This window comes from Olea europaea, unplaced genomic scaffold (assembly GCF_002742605.1).
Source record: "Olea europaea var. sylvestris unplaced genomic scaffold, O_europaea_v1 scaffold775, whole genome shotgun sequence".
Taxonomy (NCBI): Eukaryota; Viridiplantae; Streptophyta; class Magnoliopsida; order Lamiales; family Oleaceae; genus Olea; species Olea europaea.
This window is the reverse complement of record NW_019266170.1, coordinates 139,515-152,063: the sequence shown is the minus strand read 5'-3', so window position 1 is coordinate 152,063 and position 12,549 is coordinate 139,515. Positions and strand designations below refer to the sequence as shown.

General features: G+C 33.4%; 2 protein-coding genes across 2 annotated transcripts; both read right to left on the bottom strand.

Moving 5' to 3' along the window:
* Positions 1 to 407: 407 nt before the first annotated feature.
* LOC111391327 lies at positions 408 to 1,303 on the bottom strand. The gene is made up of 2 exons (XM_023016528.1): positions 886 to 1,303; positions 408 to 844 (listed from the first exon to the last, which is right to left on the bottom strand). The coding sequence occupies exons 1-2, from the start codon at positions 1,301 to 1,303 to the stop codon at positions 408 to 410; spliced, it is 855 nt and encodes a 284-aa protein (XP_022872296.1).
* A 3,054-nt stretch (positions 1,304 to 4,357) lies between these two features.
* Positions 4,358 to 6,298, bottom strand: LOC111391342 (cytochrome P450 94C1-like). The gene has a single exon (XM_023016542.1). The coding sequence runs from the start codon at positions 6,238 to 6,240 to the stop codon at positions 4,693 to 4,695; it is 1,548 nt and encodes a 515-aa protein (XP_022872310.1). The 5' UTR covers positions 6,241 to 6,298; the 3' UTR covers positions 4,358 to 4,692.
* Positions 6,299 to 12,549: the final 6,251 nt, after the last annotated feature.

The following is a 12,549-nucleotide window of genomic DNA, read 5'->3' as shown; positions in this document are numbered from 1 at the left end:
ATTTTTCTGTACTCGAGCTCGACCACTTCCAATTCCTCAACGGGGCAAGTCTACCCATTGGCTTGTGCTCGAGCTTGAGATCTGAAAGTTGCATGACGTCTGTACTCATTCCTCGGATGCTAGTAATATAGCACTGTCTGGCAGCTGTTTAGTCCCCTCGAACTACTCCGATGTCATGGCCTGTTGGGAATTTCATGGCCAGGTGGAAAGTTGATACAATGGCCTGGATCTTATTTAGTAGGGGCCTTCTAAGAATGATGTTGCAAGCCATAGGGGTATTAACCACTTGGAATGGTGTGATCTCCGTCACTTGTGTAATACCCTAATGTAAGCGGTAGCTTGACGATGCCTACAGGGATAATGACTCCACCACCAAATTCCTATAGAGGAGTTTTTACTGTTTTGAACTATTTGAGAGAGAGCCCCATTTTAGCAAAAGCCTCCTGTGATAGTATGTTTGCTGTACTGTCATTATCAACCAGAATCCACTTTACTTCAAAATTAGCCAAAATTGCAGAGACGGCCAAGGCATCGTCATGAGGATATGATACTCCTTCCAAATCTCTTGATCCAAAGGTAATGTCTTCAAATTTATCACGGGATTCCTTTGAGGTATGAGCATGTTGGCAGACATATTGCTTTCGCCCACTATTTATGTCTCCTCCAGATGCTATGCCTCCAATGATAATATTAATGGTCCCGGCAGTGGGTTGAGCACTGCTTCTGGCTCTAGGCTCTTTTCGGTTGTCACGGTCATTCCTCAGGCATTTATCATGACCAATGTAATTTTTTAAGAGTCCTCTTTTAATAAGGGCTTCAATCTCCCGCTGCAAGGCTTGACAATCTTCCGTGGTATGCCCATGATCCCGATGAAATTCATAATACTTGCTCCTATCTCTTGTGTCAAGGGCGACTTCATTCTTGAAGGGCACTTTAATTCTTTCATATCTTTGATCTCCATTAAGATATTTGCCTTGGATGTGTTTAATCGGGTGAGGGGCCCTGGTGGACCTTCATTCTTGCACTTTTCCCAAGGATATTCCCAATTGATGTGTTTAATCGGATCATGTTGCTTCTTGTTCTCAACCTTTTCATGGGAAGGACCATGTCTCATTGGATTCAGTGTTTCCTCCATATTAATGTATTTTTCAGCTCGGCTGAGGAGCTCGGTCACTGTTTGCGGTGGGATCTTTGATAAGGACATCTTGAAAGCTTCACATCTTATGGCATAAGTGAGGGCGGAGACAGCCGTTGTGATGTGAAGGTCGGGCATTTGAAGTTTTTCTTTGTTAAACCTCGTCATAAATCATCGCAGGGTTTCATTTGGTCTCTGGCGAAGTTGCATGAGAGAGGCCGCAGTCTTTCTGATTTGCTTGCTACTTGCAAAGAAAGCTGAGAACTTATCAGCCAAATTTGAGAATGAGGCTATGGAGTTGGGTTCCAATGTCGAGAACCAATCCCTAGCAGCATTAGTCAGTGTTTGCGGGAAGGCTTTGCACATAACCTGATCCGGCGTAACTTGCAAATTTATGACATCAGTATATATATTGAGATAGTTGATTGGGTCTGTCGTCCCATCATACTCTTTAATGTGAGGATATTTGAATTTGTCGGGCAGGGGATATGACAGTATCTCCGGCGTGAATGGAGTGTTAGGGGTAAAACCCGTTGGCCCCCGAGCATTCCGTTTCAGGCCAGCTGTAATTCCTTCTTGAATGATTCGGGCAATCTCACCGGAATCCATGGCGACCGATCTCAAGCCCGAGGCCATGTTGCTAATACCCAAGGTTTCTACTCCGTTAGTTGCGGGGTTCGATGGTCGAGCTCGAGCATCAGCCATAAAACCACCATGTTCTACCTCCACTGGTGACGGATGCGAATTTCTTTGATTTAACAGTTGCGTGAGTGTGGCTACCTGCTGACAGAACTCTTCAAAGGCTTCGGTTGTGATGACCGTGGGCAGAGGTGCGAGCACTCTTGACGACTCTTCTTAAGGAGCTGGTTGATCTTCAGCAGGATAAGGGATGTGAGCGAATGAGCTTGTGGGAGGAAGACCTGATCGCGTGTTGACCATGGCTTTTGGTAGCGTTTCCCATAGACGGTGCCAATGATGCTACCGAAAAATCGCACCTGGTGATTTTCTGAGCTTGAGAATTTTGGATGAGCATGATCGTAGTCTTCTGGTACCTGAAACAAAAGCAACAAGGTATGTTCTCGTCACCCATCCGATGCTTAAGTCAGAAAGGGAATTATGCACGTAAGGCTATAAACTGAAAAATAATGGAAACGTACCTGATCAATGACCCGTGGTCCTATATTTATAGTAGTAAGCGACATTCTCCTAGTGGGACTCAACTAGTTGGGTATCTCTATCCGACAAAGTCCTATTAGGCGAAAGAATTGGACCAATGCCATAATTATGCCTGGGATAGAATCCTTGCGGGAGTCAACAATATGGTTGAGTTAGAGTCCCAATTACATATGAATTCTAAAGGGTTAACAATCATAGGCTATGAGGAGAACATATACTCGAGGACTACTCATGCTCGAGGACATATATCATAACATGTTAAAGTAGCAAAGCTGGAAGTGCTCGAGCATTATACCCCCGGGAAGTATATGCTCGAGCACTTAATGTGTGGAATCGCAAGTTTATTTAAAAAAAGGTCATCGAGATGAATGATCGAGCATAACCAAACTTTCCATATTACTAATCAATCCGAAATGTTATCATGTGCTTTACTTATATCAGCTGAATCAAAAGTGTTAAGTCCGGCATCGACGTATTGAAACATGTCATCGACTGCAACGTCTTTATCAATTCTGTTCATCTATCACTAGTCTACCACATCCCATTAACCACTCTGCAAATGTCCAATGAATCTTTCCCATTCTTAACTTCCACGATTTGTTTATCCTCAATTAGCACACACTAAAATGGCCTTACAAACGATTTTCTTGATTCTCTCACTCTATTAGATTTCAGGTTTATCTTTATCGAGTTGAAAGTGAATTGATTAAATGAATGTGTTGGGTTTTTGATACCCAATAATCCCGGGCGATGATGTTAAACAGTGTCGGGTAGTCGGATGAGATTTCATAGGCTTCAGCCGATGATTGAAATATTTATTAACACACTCGATTAATTGGCTCAACCCGAAAAACAACTTGAGGGTCGTTTGAAGCAACTTAATATAGTTAATGTTGCTCACGGCCCATTTATTTCTTGGATGGCTCAATTTGTGTTCCGCCTCCTTTAACCATTAGTTGGTCCATGAGCCCACTATATTATTACACCCTAAAACTAGATATTGCCCTCGTTTTGTTGAATGAGCTGTGTGTTTGCAAATGAAAAGAGGTAGCCGACATTTTCTCTTATTTTCTCTCTTGAGCCTTAAAACTGAATCTGTCTTCCTCTATTCTTGGTGATTCATTGCAGCCACCATATTGTGTTCTTTGTGAACACATTGAGTTGAGCAACCAAAGTAAGAATCCTTGTTTGGGTTGGAGCCATTGTTGGGTGTGTTTAATAAGGTAGAGATTGGTGAAACTGAGCTCGAAAAATCCACCATCGGAGGTCGATTATTCAAAAAAACAGTTTAATATTTGTACCATTGTGAAAGTAATAGCCAGAGATTAGTTAATAAGTTGTTCTGCACTTGTGGAAATGGCTTTGTCCTATTATTATGTGTCAGTCCTGTATTCTCCCCCATATGTTTTTATTTTAAATGACATTATTACCTCAATATATAAAATAACAAATTTCTTTCAAAGTTTAGGTACAGATCTATGTGGTGATGGTGTGGTATACAGATTTGCGTGGTGGTGGTGATGAGGTAGTAGCAGCGATTTGGATAGTGTCAGTGGTGGTGGGGTCGGATGAAGAGCGATTGTGATAAATTATTTGAATGATTGTGATCAACAAAATGAATAATTTGTGATCAATAAATATTCTATGACCTTAAAAATGAGTGACTTATGACTAAATTGTAATTGTGACTCACAATTTGTATCTTTGAAATAGTGACGTTCGATTCGTGATTATTGTGTGACTATGACCATAACTAGTGTGTTATTGTGATCATGGCCTGTTTAATTAATTAATAAATTACAAAATTGTTATCTGGTGGTCACCTGATTTTTGAAACTTTTTGTAAGTTTTTTGAAAGTGTATCTTGAAATATTTGTAGGTGCATATTTCTTTCCATTATATAATGAATGGGAATACTTGCCAACCAAAAAAAAAGAGTCAAAATTATGACTAATAATCAATCAACATGGTTTAATTATCATTATTGACTCTTACAATACAATCAAAATGTATTTCATGAAGGAATTGGATTATAAATTTAGAATATTGTTCGTAAAAGTATACGTTAATAAAAAATAGCAGAAATTTGTGGTCCTAGACGCAACACCTTATCCATTGACATTGAATAGTTTTCTTGTGCTTCTAACCATTATCTTAAGTCTAAACTATGAGAATAAAGCTGTATGAATTTCAAGATAGGTTCATTGCATCTAACGTCCGACATTCATTTTCCTAATCCCACCAAGAATCTAAAATACTCCAAAATGCAAATTGGACAAGAATCGACAACTCTATCATTGAGGGCCGTGGAAGATTGTGTTTCTATCTTGTTTCTGATGATTTTTACCCAACTTTAGCTGGTTCTTGATTGCAAGATGCACTTATCGATTCCTTTCTTGTACGAACACGAGCAAACCATTTTTGACTGTAGCGGCGAGGCCCGGCATGAACTTAAGGGTCTGATTCGGTTTAGCCATTTGGATATCAAACTGCCTAATCAAAGACAAAGCAACAGTTTTCATTTCCACCAATGCCATTTCTTTGCCCAAACAAACCCTAAGCCCGGCCTGAAATACTGGGTACTTGAAAGGATTTACTTGCTTGAAAATCCCATCTTGTAACCATCTTTCAGGCTTGAATTCGAGGCAATCCGGGCCCCAAATTTTTTCCATTCTCCCCATTGCATAGGGATGGTATGTAACCCTAGTACCTTTCGCTACAAAAGTACCATCAGGGAGAATATCATCTTCTTGACAGAACTTTGAATCAAATTGCACAGGTGGAAATAGCCTCATGCTCTCATGCACTGCTGCTTGAAGATAATGCATTTCCCTTATTTGCTCAAAACTTGCAAGATCCTGAGTTTTCGACCCCATTATGCAGTCTGATTCTTCGCGAATAGCCAGCCTGACATCGGGATGATTTGATAATAACCAGAAGAAAGTGGTTAAGGCCGAGGCAATGGTATCTCGACCTGCCAGGACAAAGCTTATGATAATGTCCCTGAGGAATTTGTCATCGTCTATATTAGCCATGAATCTCGACAAAAGGTCTTCATGAGAGGAGACATCCATGTTTCTTTTGTGCTTGATGAGCTCCTCAGCTAGGATATTAACCGATTTAATGGCTTCTTTCAGTTTCTTCTCAGTGCCTAAATTGAAAAATCTTTTGGTTTTCCAGATCAACGGCGATACCATCAGCGCGCGATCTGCTGATAATTTTGATGCAAGATCAAAGGCCACCGCAAATTCTGAAACAGGCAGTGACAACTTTAGGCAGCCGGGGTCTTGACCGAATGAAAATTTGCAAATACTATCGAATGAAAATCTTTGAAACACGTCTTGTAAATCAAGAACGCCATTTTCTTTAGCAGCAACAGATGACAATAGAGGAATGAGCCTGGAACGAATTTCAGAGACAACAGTCTCAAATGCATATGATTTTGCAGAAAGACTACCGAGTTCTAGACAAGCCATTTTCCTCTGAAACTTCCACAAATGGCCATCAACATTAAAAATCCCTCTCCCCAGAAGATCACCCAAAATGGAAGAAAATGTCTTGCCTTTTGGGTAATTATCAAACCTTGTTTTGAGCATGTATTCAACATTTTCTGGATTGGCAGTGATAATATTTCCAAGAACATGAACACGAATCGTTCCGGTTTCCGATTTCTGTAGAAGATTAGAGTACCAATCACACAAATTACTGAATTCCGAGGACCACCTTGTACTGACAAAACTTTGACAGATTTCACAGCTACACCATGGCTTCAATCTCAGAGCAAAAACCGAAAGAGAAACAATCAAGAGACCTGCTATAGAAGTGGAGAACAAGAACAAACGTAACCATGTTAAAGTTTCAAAAACCATTGTTATAGAATAAACGAAGGATCTAAGAAAGATGCAGGAAAAAATGAGATTGATGAACATCAATGTCTGGCTATGGTTTTATATTGTTGGAATGTAGCCTAGTCTCATTTTCAGTATAAAATATTCGAGATCATTTCTCCTACTCATAAATTTGACATATCATGACCTTTTATATTAGTCAATCCAAAGCGTGTCATAACCACTTGAGATTCATAAAATATTGAGGGTTGAATTTACTTAAATTAAATGTCACAATTATTTGTCAAATAAGTGTGTCAAATTTATGAGTTGAAGGAACGATTCCGTAAAATATTTGTGTATTCTTATAAAGAGCAAGGAAAAAACTGATTGTACAGAAATTTTTTCACAGAATTCCACCAACATAGAGATAATTGTGTGGGCCCTATGCTATATAAAAAATGTCAAAAATGTGTGTGGACCTTAAACTGTGAGTTATCTGTATATATTATGTCAAACATGTAGAAGCATTCAAAGAGCAGTTGCTTTCCGAATTTGACACCTAGTTTCTGCACGAGGAAATAGGCTCAAATAACGCGTGCGTTAAATAAAGTAAACTGACATGTAGCCGCTTTTGTACGTCATGTCTTATATCATACGACACTTGAGATCATGTCCATTAATTATGACAAAGGAGATTGCAATTAATTTAATACTTTATACTTCAATAAATGGGTCGAGTAGAATCTGCGATCGGGTTGCAAGAAATCTGTATTAATTTGATTACAATACATTAAGGATTAATTATAGATTATTTTTTGAAGAATCTGTTTCAAATCATTTAAGGGCAAAACCATTCCATCTTCGGTAATACATCAAAAATGCTAAGAAATATGAATTTGGATAATCTTATCAAACCCGAACTTTTTAAAATGGAATTTTAAATTTTAATACAATATTAAAATTTAGGAAAATGCAATGTGGCCAGGCTCGGGGACCAACTCGGGGACAGGGTGCCGAGGTGGCAATACCTAGACCATTGGATTTGAAAAAAAAAAATGAAGTTGAAATCGAGGGCTGAGGTGATGCCCCTGTCCCCGAGTCGGTCCCCGAGGTGGGCACTGTAGCACGGTTGTAAAATTTATAATGTTTAAACAAAGTCAAAGTTCTTAATTCAAATATTATATTTCTAAACTGTTGAAATCTTTGACTATGACCAAGTTACACTAAGGTCCCGTTTGATACACATTAATGTAAAAATAAGAATGAAAAATATAGTTGTTACGGAACCCGAACAAGAGATAAAAAGTCAAATATGATGATTTGATGTGATGGATAATTGTCATATTTTTCATTTTAATGGTCAAATAATGGGAAACAAACAGGAGCTGAATATAGAATAAATAAAGTGTTGGAGCTTCATCCAATCGAACACATCCTTAATTTTCCATAAATTCTTACATTTTCCAGAAAGGGAAAAAAAAATAATTAATAAAGCTAAACTTTGGCTTATTGAATTTTTAATCTTTAAGAACAGAAAATGTGTCGAGAGTTTAGTCGCCTAAATGACTTTTGTATTCCTCTCAACAAACAAATTATGAATTCGCATTATTCTTTTGACAAATGGAACCGGTCATATCTTTGACTTTTTTAAAGGAGCGAAGTGGTTCTAATTTGAATTCCATTAGGATAAAATTTATTTAATATTTATGTACAATTCAAAATTTCATGTACAATAAATTATGTATTTAGCCATCAAGCACTAATTTCTCCACCTTGAATCTTTGAAATAAGGTGGTTTAGCATAATCTATAATATATTAAAATATTACATCGAGGCAGAATAATTTTCTGGACGATTTCAACCACTCTACAATTCAAATATTTCAATCATACCTTATTTTTCGTTTTTTGATATGTAATAAGTACTACATAATTATTGTTATTTATGAAACTTGTATTATTAATTCTCAATTAATTAACTTTCACATTAATCTAGATTCAATGAATTTTCATTTGATGAATCTTGAATTACATAAATCTAGAATTATTACAGATAAATTTATTCATATTCATGTATTAAGAAATTTTAACGGTGTTTAAATTTATGTATTACTAATTAATTTTTATGTAACAAATGTAATATAAAAAGATTGCTCAATTATGATATTTCATCATTACAAAAAAAATTGAATTATAGAAATTGAGAGTGCAATTTTATTCTCTTAAATTTTTATGCTAAATTTTATTTTCTTTAATTTGTCCGATACTCATCAAATCCTTCAACAAATTGGTACCAAAAATTATTTTTACATTACTTATAAAGTATTTTAGAATAACGTGCATTCAACTTTGACTAGTATTGAAAAAAATAGATTAAAAAATTTTATTCAAGTTATAACTACTGTTGTCAGTTGTCAGACTTTCAATGACAAAATAAATACGATTTTATGTGCATTAATTAATGATGTATTAACGAGTTCAGAGCTGTCACCAAATTAAATATTGATATCTAATTCAAAATTGAATTATGTGTCAATATATAATTGGACAGCTATAAAAAATAGTTAATTAGGGACAAAATATGTGAACTTCATATCCATCACAACTTCGATTGAATCTTAAAAATTGCAAAATCATAGCTATCCACGTTAAAACCATTAGGTAAAATGCTTTAAATATTATACAAGGATTGCCCACTTCCATTATTCACGCACTCACACCTCATTAGGACACGTGATGATCTTATAGAATATATTTTTCGTAGTGTTATCTCTTTGGTTATTTTTATCTTTTATCAAAACTCAAAAATTGATCTTAAAAATAATATTTTTATGTCACGAGCTTAAATTTTTGTTTTTAGGAAGTTTTTATAATAGGAATTTTATTTAAGAAATATATGATTTTAAAGAGACAAAAAGAAATGAAATAGGGGTGGGCTGAGTTATTTGGCAAAATTATAGCTTGTTTGGGAGTTTTATTGATTCCTCGAAAATCAACACTTGGGAGACCAGATTTTCTTGAATTTATTCACTCTTCATCGCTTTTCTTTGAGTAATACTATTTAGCCACACCGAGGTTACGACCCCAGTTTATGTGGCACTAATATGACATTAATTGATAGGTAGAATTAAATAATTCATTTAATTTCACATTTCATTTAAACTATTAATTAGTGCTATCTAGATTGAAGTTTTAATACCAGTGGGGTTACATAACATTATTCATTTTCTTTTGATATTTTTATTTTTTCAATATGAAAAATTTGTAGTGTTCGTATCATTTAATGACGACCCTAATCTTAAAAATGCATATATTTTTAGATTTTAAATAAAGTAAAATTAGCCTAAAATTTCATTATTTCAATGTCATATTCAGGAAAATTAAATTCTTTATTATATATATGAAAAAAACCTTCAAAAATGTGTGTATAATTGCTGCTTCAATTCAGATTCTTGCTTAAAAATTATGCAAAGAAACTTTGTTTCACGATTTTTATTATTTTAAACGACAAAACACGCCGCCTCTTAACACTTTTCGAATATTGAAAATCTGCTCATCTTTGATTAAGGATGTTTCTATATCTTTTGAACACTTTTAGCAAGTGGGTAGGCAGTTTTTCTGCTAGGGTGGGCAGGCAGAAAAACATGTTAATATGAATTTGAATATAACTTGTTCGCAGCCACAATTCCAATTTCCACCAAAGTATTCGTACTTAATTTGTTTTGACTGTTATTGTTGATTGTCGACATAAGCACATTTTTCACGTTTTTAAATAAGAAGACAAAAGAAGAAACCTCATGTCTATGCCTACATAGTGAAATTGAATAACAATGACCTTTGGCTATTTGAATACGTTGTGGTTCCTAGCTGTGCTAAAGCTGCGGATTTGACCTCGTGCATGGAATGGCGCCGCGAGAAAATTTGGGATTTTAGTCTCCATGTCGGCCATCACATTTTTTTTGTAAAAAAAGAAATAGAACAAATTACGGGTCTATTTGGTAATGATTATGAGAATTAATTTTTAGACTGTTAAAAGGAAAAGTGAATTTTACCTGTAAGTAAAGAACTAAAACATAATGGCTGAAATAGTGAATAACATTCAAAAAATTAATTTTTTGATGAAAAATTGCTACTAAACGAGGATTGCATAAACATGTTGGGAAATAAAACGAAACGAAATAATATATATATATATATACATGATTGCAAACAAATAAAAAGATAAAACTCAAAAATTTAGTTGATAGAGGAACGAAATATTTTATTCAATTGACTAAGAGCAACTTCAAGAAACTCTTTAAATACAAAATATTCTTTATTTTAGAGAGACAATGCTTAAAAAGAGTCTTAAGAGACTCTATTTTAACGTTTTAAAGTACAGAATGTGTTTGACTCTCCAAATTTAGAGAGTTAAACGCACTCTTTATTCTTAATGTACAATGATTGCATTTAATACATTACAAATTTTAATACTTTATAATTTAAATTTTTTAAATTACATTTGAATTGATTGGTCATTAATATATATAAAAAAATATTTAAATAAAATATGTGGAGAAATTATTATATGTTCATTGGAAAAAACAAAATAAAAAATCAAAATAGAGATTTTGTTGAAGTGTATAAAAAAATTACTCTCTAAATTTAAAGATACTCTCTATTATGTATAAAAAGCTCTTTATAAATAAATAGTATTTTGGAGATGTTCTAATATGGAGAAAACACATACAATAATTGTATCTACACAATTATTCTATATTTTAATAATACAAAATTTGTGAAAAGAGTAGTATTTATAGGGTGCACGTCAAATCCTAAAAAATACCATAAAGATGAAAGCAAGATAAAAAATCACATGAAACAATATTTTTCATATAAAAACTCGTGGAATAAAAAAATAATATTTTTTCAAAAGAAGTACGTGTAATAAAAAGGAAACAATATTTTTAAAAAAATTAAAAAAAAATCAACCTAATTTGGGTAAAAAAAAAAAAACCCCAACCATCACCACATTAACACAAATTTCTATATAGTGTAATATTTTTATTAATACTTAATTTAAAAAACTAAATATATCTAAATATTTTTGTCACGCTGATTTTCACATTGAATTGGTTTGAAATTGGTTTGGTCATCTAAATTTGACATACAATACTCTTTTTCTATTTTCTCATGCTATAAACTATATATCAACTATATCCTATAAATTTATTAGTAATAATATTTTTTAAATAAATTTTTTTACATAAAAGTGATTCTTTATTCCTATGTAAAATATAAAAAGTTATTTCTAACTAAAAAAATCACTTCGATTAATAATAAGATATAAAATATTTCTAAGATGTAAAAAGTTTTTGAAATGAAATATTAATAAAAATATTACACTATCTAGAATGTAAAAACTCTTACAAGTAAAAAAAAAAAAATACTTCGACTTATTTAAAAATAAAAGCTGCTTATACGTAATAAAAAAATTTAAAATTTTCAGGTAAATGTATAGATATATTTAATTATTGTAAATAAGATATTTTAAATTAAAATATTAATAACAAAAAATTACTAAAATAAAGTGTTTGTGTGTGTGTGTGTGTGTGTGCGCACTACGTGCACGGAGCATAATTTTTTCCCTATTTAATTTTTTTTAAATACATAATTTTTTTAACTTCTTTTGTCTTTATGTATGTTTTAAATAAATCTATTCAAATACTACTTTTCTCTCCATGAAAGGAGGAATTTTCTTTATTTTAAATTTTTTCAACTTACATTTTTTCTATTTATAAAAGAATTTTGATTTTTTTTAAATTCTTTTCCTTTTATTTATGATTGAAATTAATACTTTTAATAACTACTTTTCTCTCCGTGGAAAAAGATTTTTTTTAAAAAAATATTTTCAATTTATAAAAAAATTTGATCTTTTTTTTTTTTTTGTGAATTGGTAGATTAAAATTATTTCAATTTAAATTATTTCTGTTTATTATATAATTTTTCCCTTTTTTTTTTGGTATATTGATGGAAATTATTGCTTTTGCTTGCACAACATTAGACTGTTCATTTTTGTCCCGTATATTTTCACATTGAATTGGTTTGAAATGGATTTGGTCAAAATGGTTTGTCTTACACTACTTTTCTTTTCTTTCTTCTAAAAGGGGCAATCCCTGCATTACTATTCATTCTTGTAACACTCGATTTTACGCATTATTCCAAAATTGGTTTTCTCACAATTCAACCCTTTTATCTTGCACTTTCATCCACTTGGTTTTAGCAACTGTTCACAAATTTCTCCCCTATAAAGTTACTTTTTGTTCTCTCTCTCTCTCTCTCATTTCACACGTCTTTTGGATTAGCTTATCCCACCACAATGAAACCAAACTGAAGAAGAAAAAAGGTAAAATCCAAAACACACACGCTT